A 6,549-nucleotide genomic window follows, 5' to 3' on the forward strand; every position below is an offset into this window, starting at 1 on the left:
GTAGAATTTCCTAAATCAGTTGTTACGGACCTAGAGCTTATTGGTACTACTCTTGTATATATATTTGGGTACGGTGAAACCCTGCCCCGTCCTCGTGGATTATGTATCTTATTTAGAGGCTCGTAGACAGACGTATATGGGTAGATGTTTCATAACCTTGTCCGTCATTGCTGTTGTATAATATTTTGGTCAAGCTTCTTGATATATGATTGCGAGCATAACTATGGATAGCTATATTAAGTGAGATGTTCATAAATTATCTGTGTGACCCACCTAGTAGTGAGAAAAGAATGTTAGATCAGAGGTGCTCGGTAAGCTAGTACTGGGTACCCGTCATGGCCTCTAGCGGGGTCGTTACAAAGTGGTATCAGAGTAGTTCGTCCTTGGATATGTCTATGAGCCGTGTCCGATAGAGTCCTGTTTATGGGTGTGAAGTGCGCCACACTTATAAATAGGAGGCTAAGGGGCATTTAGGAATAATTGACCTTCTTTCTCATCTTAGATCGTGTGGTAGAGCCATGTTATCAGGTTCTCCTCCTTTCTTAATCGTGTGTTATGATTTCTGCGATGCCTGTGAAGAGAAAAGCTACAGTGGCCCAGAAGGGCAAGACGGTGACCGCAAGAAGAATTGAACGGGAGCCACCGGCGGAGGTAGAAGAGTGTGAGTCTCATAATGAGGTTCCCTCCCAGACCTCTCATGCTCCACCCTTATCAACGGAGCAGGAAAGAGCTTCAGCTCCAGCCCCAACACCTCCAGTTCCACCGCCAGGAGCTCCGGGCTAGCAGATGACTGAAGCTATTCAGTTGTTGCCTCAGTTAGTTTCATCGCAAGCTCAGCGGCAAGGTGTGGGCCAAGGTGATAGGGCGGTAAGTGCAAGAGACCGCGATTTTATCAGTCTGAATCCTCATCAATTCTATGGATCGAAACCAGATGAAGTCCCGCAAGGTTTTATAGATAGGATGCTGAGGACACTACGGATAATACATGCTTCAGATACAGAGTCAGTGGAGTTGGCACCTATAGGCTGCGGGATGTTGCCGTTTTATGGTACAATAATTTGATATCTTCAAGGAAGGAAAATGTACCTCCCCCAGCTTGGCAAGAATTTACAGACGCTTTTCTGCGACAATACCTACCACCGGAGTTTAGACGGGCCCGAGCCGATAAATTGTTAAATCTTAAGCAAGGGAATATGAGTGCTCGGGAATACATCCTCCGCTTTAATTCTTTATCCAGGTACGCCCAAGCTATGGTAGCCGACATGGGAGATCGTGTGCATCGATTTGTGAGTGGGTTGGAGCCACATTTGTTTAAGGAATGCTTGACGGTCTCACTTCAAGACAGGATGGATATTGCCCATATTCAGGCCCATGCCCAGAACCTGGAGAAGCAGCAGCAGCCACAGGGAGGTGAATGTGATTTTGATAAGGGGCATAGAAAAAGCGCCAGATCTTTTAGTGCTAGTAGTAAATATAGAGGAGGGCAGAAACAACAATATTCTAGGTATTCAGGACAATCAGTAGCGAGCGCACGCCTTGGATTTGCGGGCATGAGATTTGATCATCATATTTATTCTGGACCGAGCGAAAGCTCTAGAGTTTCAGGCTCCCAGTATAGGGATGATTCAGGCCGGGTGAGACCACCTTCACCCTGATGTGATCAGTGTGGCAGGCCACACTCTGGGCAGTGCTGCATAGGTTCAGGTGCTTGCTACGCCTGCGGTCGGATTGGTCATATGATGCGTGATTGTCTGTTAAGGAATGGTGAAAATGGGGCTCAGCCCACAGGATCAACGGTTGGCTCTTCATCATCCATACGCCCGGTGGAGAAAGGTTGGCAGGTGCCAGTAGGTTGCGGTAGAGGAAGGGGAGGAGCATCCAGTTCAAGTGGCCATCAAAACTGTATCTATGCACTAGCTGAACGACAGGATCTTGAGTCCTCCCCCGATGCTGACACATGTAGATTGCCAATATTCTATCATGATATATGTGCGTTGATTGACTCGAGTTCTACATTGCTATATGCTACTTCTTATATTGCTCGTGGGACCGGAGTGAAACTTGGGTTGATTAAATATTTCAAAGTGTTCCATTAGTGAGACGTCAATACGATTAGATAGAAGTTGTAACTTCTGCTTGAAGTATGAAGTGGAAGGGATAAGTATATATTTAGGCATGACCCTTGAGCATAAATAAGCTAATAAGTTATGAGTACAAAGCGGTAGAAGAGGTAAGAGAGGATGATGTGCATGCCAAAAGAGCTAGATATCGATAAAAGCCTTTTTATCATATAAAGTATATTAGCAAGGATGTTGTACGGAGGTACGAGTATAGGGATATATGAATATGAGACAAAGTTAAGACTAAGGTGCAAAAATATTCTTTTTCAGAAGTCTTCTTGTTATAAGACTATTGAATTAGTAATATAAGGCTGAATGCCTAATGAAAGGTGTGGATGATGCGTTGAAGAGATTGGTTATGTAATGGTAGGTGAATGAGTGAAAATCACGAATTGATATAAGATGTACCCTCCATTGAGAAGATCAATTTGTAGATTAAAACAAGTTTGTCTAAAGACCAGGTGTTTATGTGGCAAAGAGAAGGAGGAACATTAACAATCAGAGTAGGTTTTGGAGAATCAAAATTGGCGCCGGATACCATCACGATGAGGAAGTGGGCAAAGATGAGACAAACGAGTATTGGAGCAGAAGTAGGCCTCATTAAGAGATAGAAATATGGTAATAAAGGGAATTGGAAACCACCTCTAAGAGGTACTACACTGGCAGGCAGATAAGATGAAATGACGATTTGATGATGACAATACTCAGCCAGTCATGTGCATGACTAAATAAATATTAAAAAGGAGTACACTAAGAAAGAAGAAATTACCCAGGAATTCAAAAAAGGGGGGGGGGGGGGGGTGTAATAGGAAGTTCAGAAATGAGGAAGCAGGGAAGGATTGAGTATGATGCTATTCGAAGCAGATGGAAGACTAAGATAAAAGTTGAGTGAAATAGCCATTAAGGATAAGGGGAAGAACATCTTATGTATTAAGAAGAAACCATGGTATTGCTTATATAAAGAAACCAAGGAATCCAATAAAGTTCAGTCATCAGAAACTGAGGCGCTCTCTAGCCCAAAGGACCATCGAATACTATTGTAGCAAAACTAGGAATGCCAGAGATTCAGAGTAAGAAAACCCAACGGGGTTAAGGAAAATACAAGTTACCTGGACGATTCGGTCAGTGCCAATACAACCAAACGGTATGCATACAAGGAATGATGTAACATCTTCCTAGAGGAGCTCCAGATAGAGACATCAGTACCCTCAGGTATGTACTGCTTTCTTGAGGGATTTCTTGGTCGTACGTGGCCAGTATGGATATTGATGTTGTAGCCCTGTGAGGCATTGCATATTTTAGGTTGTTGTGACAGGATGGTAGTGGTACAATTATAGGGGAAACTATGGAAATATTTTTTTAGAAATCCCTACGAGCCCAACATTTGAGGACGAATGTTTCTAAAGGGAGAGAGGATGTTAAACCCCGTATCTTCGAAGAAGCACTTATCACATTTGAAACATAAGTACGTTGAGTTATGGTTAAGTAAAACCACTTTGGAATATAAGCAAGCATTATTAAGTATATTTAATGAGTGAAGGATTTATATAAGGTATACCGGAAGGTTATATAAGGAAATGAGTCGAAGAAATGGAGTAGTACGACTTTGGAGAAAGGATGGGCAAAGTTTCGTGTGAAAATTTTAGTCCAACTTGAGGGAAGAATATCTCTTGGCATATGAAGTGTTTTAAGGTGTTTCAAAAGCCTAGAATGAATTTCGTCGAGTCTAGTTTCCAATGCAATAAACTGCTCGTCGACAGCACATTGGAGTAGAGAATTATTGACGTTACAAGTTCGGCTGACAAAGCAGAAACGCGTGCTACAGTACTACTACAGTAACCGACTTGCTACAGTCCCCCCCCCCCCCCGATTTTGACCCCTATAAAAAGGGTAATAACCCCCTTTTTTCATCAGATTTTCCTAGAAAATTCCAGAAATTAGTAGAGAGAAAGTGAGGGAATTAGAAGTGAGCAATTTTTAAGTAGCGGAGTAGTGGTCTAGGTTCGAGTAACGTGTGATTGTGATTCTAGTATTGGTTTGCGGTCGATTTTTGCGTGGATATTGAGGATATTGCTGTCTTAAAAAGAAATAAGGTATGAATCTTTCTCTTTTGGTATTATTTAAACCTAATTTGCAGAGATAAAGCCGTTAAATAATGGTGTAGCGAATTGTGAAGGGAGAAATGGGATAAACACCGTGTGAGGTGTTTTATGGAATACTTTGATGTTACCAATGATGTTATTGATGTTGGTACTGATGATTTTGGGCTAAGCATATAAATAGAGGAGATGCTGCCGAAATTTTGGCAGATTCTAGGAAGATTTATTTGAAGGATTAAGACAAACGTATAAAGCTGAGTCTAACAATAGTATAAATTTTATTCAATATAGATTTACGATCCTGGGAGGACAAGCGTTGAGTAGTTAAAGTTAAGGCGACAAAAAAAGGTATGTTAAGGCTAGTCCCTTTCTTTCAAAAGGCATGATTCCTATGTTATGATTTCATATATGTTTCTATAACCTTCTTACTTCCAAAAGTTAGAAGTTCATGATTCTTAAAAGCTTCTTATGATACTAAAGATGAGATTTTTTTTTCTATGATGAGCTTGATGATGATGATTTTGATTCTAGAAATTCCAAAGCTTATGATTTTAATGTTATTATGAGATTATTGAGCTTATTGCATGATTTTCTTGATTTTATCCATTATTGTTGATCTCACCTTATGATAATTGATCCTTCAAGGTGAGATATAGCGATGATGATTATTCCATAACATAATCGGAGGTTACTTACCTTATGTCACTCCGATAGAGTTATAGCTTTCTTTGGGCTCTCATGCATGCTACTTATGTTATAATATATATATATATATATATATATATATATATATATATATATATATATATATATATATATATATATATATATATGGAGGATATGGGGGAAGGCGAGGCGTTATAGATGCATGGCCACCTGATCAGCTGGTTTATTATGATATCGTCCCGGACGCAAGATATATGGTTAAGTGGATCGGGCCGTTTGTTCCTCGTTACTATTATGTATATAATATATAGATGGATCAGGCCGTTCGTTCCGCGAAAAAATGATATACTTTTGGATCAGGCTGCACGTTCCCTAACAATTCTATTTTATGTATACGTATATGAGAAATGTTTTTATGAAAGGAAAGTTAAGCATGCATGGTATCCGCCTTGAGAGACACTCAGATGTGCAGGTTACCCTTTTCCCTCTTGATATGCTCCATGTGTCTTATTATATTATTGTTCATGCCTTACATACTCAGTACTCCATTCGTACTGACGTCCTTTCTTGTGGACGCTGCGTTCACGCCCGCAGGTAGACGCATCTGATTACTAGGAGTTCCACCAACGGCATCTTGAAAGCGCTCCAGTTGTTCCGGAGCTACAGCTTATTGGTACTATTCTTGTGTATATATTTGGGCAGGGTGAAACCCTGCCCCGTCCTCGTGGATTATGTATCTTATTTAGAGGCTCATAGACAGACGTATGTGGGTAGATGTTTCGTAACCTTGTCCGTCCTTGCTGTTGTATAATATTTTGGTCAAGCTTATTGATATATGATTGCGGGCATAACTATGGATAGCTATATTAAGTGAGATGTTCATAAATTATCCGTGTGACCCACCTAGTAGTGAGAAAAGAATGTTAGATCAGAGGTGTTCGGTAAGCTAGTACTGGGTACCCGTCATGGCCTCTAGCGGGGTCGTGACATGTACTTGCTTGTCTATGGCACCAAAGCAATCATACCTGCATAAGTGGAAATACCTTTCTTAGCATCATTTATGAAGCAGAGTTGGACAATGCATAATGGGTCCAAAACTGGTCTAAAACTGATGCGAGCAACTTGCTCTAATCGAGAGGATGATTCTTATATGTCGCAGCCAATTATACCAACAAAGAATGGCTTGTGCTTTCAACAAGCGAGTCAGAGTTCAAATTTTTCAAATAGGACAACTGGTACTCAAGCGAGTGTTCCCACACCAAGAAGAGTACAAAGAAAAATTTGCACCTAACTGGAGAGGCCTGTACGTGGTTTGCAAGGTACTCTCCTGAGGAGCAGTAATACTAGAAGAGGTGGACGGCCAAGAATGGGCCAAAGCAATCAACTTAGATGCAATCAAGTGATACTACATGTAATCGTACTTTTGCTTGTAATCACTACATTAAGACATATATCTTATGGCAGAAATACGTAGAAAGTCCACGTCGGATTTGGTCTTCCTTTTATAATACATAGAAAAAAACCAAAACGATTTTCTTGTAATATGTACTACGCAATGACCTGATTTCCTAAGGTAGGATACGTAGGAAGTCCATATAGAACTCAGTCACGTTATTAGAAAAAATCAATTACTTTAGTCCGAACAATGTTCGACCAGATTCCTG

General features: G+C 40.7%; 1 protein-coding gene across 1 annotated transcript; it reads left to right on the top strand.

Annotated features, from left to right (window-relative positions):
• Positions 1 to 786: 786 nt before the first annotated feature.
• Positions 787 to 2,096, top strand: LOC132637537 (uncharacterized). The gene is made up of 3 exons (XM_060354613.1): positions 787 to 1,001; positions 1,346 to 1,504; positions 1,673 to 2,096. The coding sequence occupies exons 1-3, from the start codon at positions 787 to 789 to the stop codon at positions 2,094 to 2,096; spliced, it is 798 nt and encodes a 265-aa protein (XP_060210596.1).
• The last annotated feature ends 4,453 nt before the right edge of the window (positions 2,097 to 6,549 follow it).

The sequence above is a fragment of the Lycium barbarum genome, chromosome 4, assembly GCF_019175385.1.
Source record: "Lycium barbarum isolate Lr01 chromosome 4, ASM1917538v2, whole genome shotgun sequence".
Classification (NCBI taxonomy): Eukaryota; Viridiplantae; Streptophyta; class Magnoliopsida; order Solanales; family Solanaceae; genus Lycium; species Lycium barbarum.

What these genes read in the sequence shown, in the direction of transcription:
- LOC132637537 (XM_060354613.1), top strand. Translation starts at nt 787, where the DNA reads ATGACTGAAGCTATTCAGTTGTTGCCTCAGTTAGTTTCATCGCAAGCT. An exon ending in ATACATGCTTCAGATACAGA is followed by an intron (nt 1,002 to 1,345) that starts GTCAGTGGAGTT and finishes ACTTCAAGACAG; the next exon opens with GATGGATATTGCCCATATTC. An exon ending in CAGAAACAACAATATTCTAG is followed by an intron (nt 1,505 to 1,672) that starts GTATTCAGGACA and finishes TCAGTGTGGCAG; the next exon opens with GCCACACTCTGGGCAGTGCT.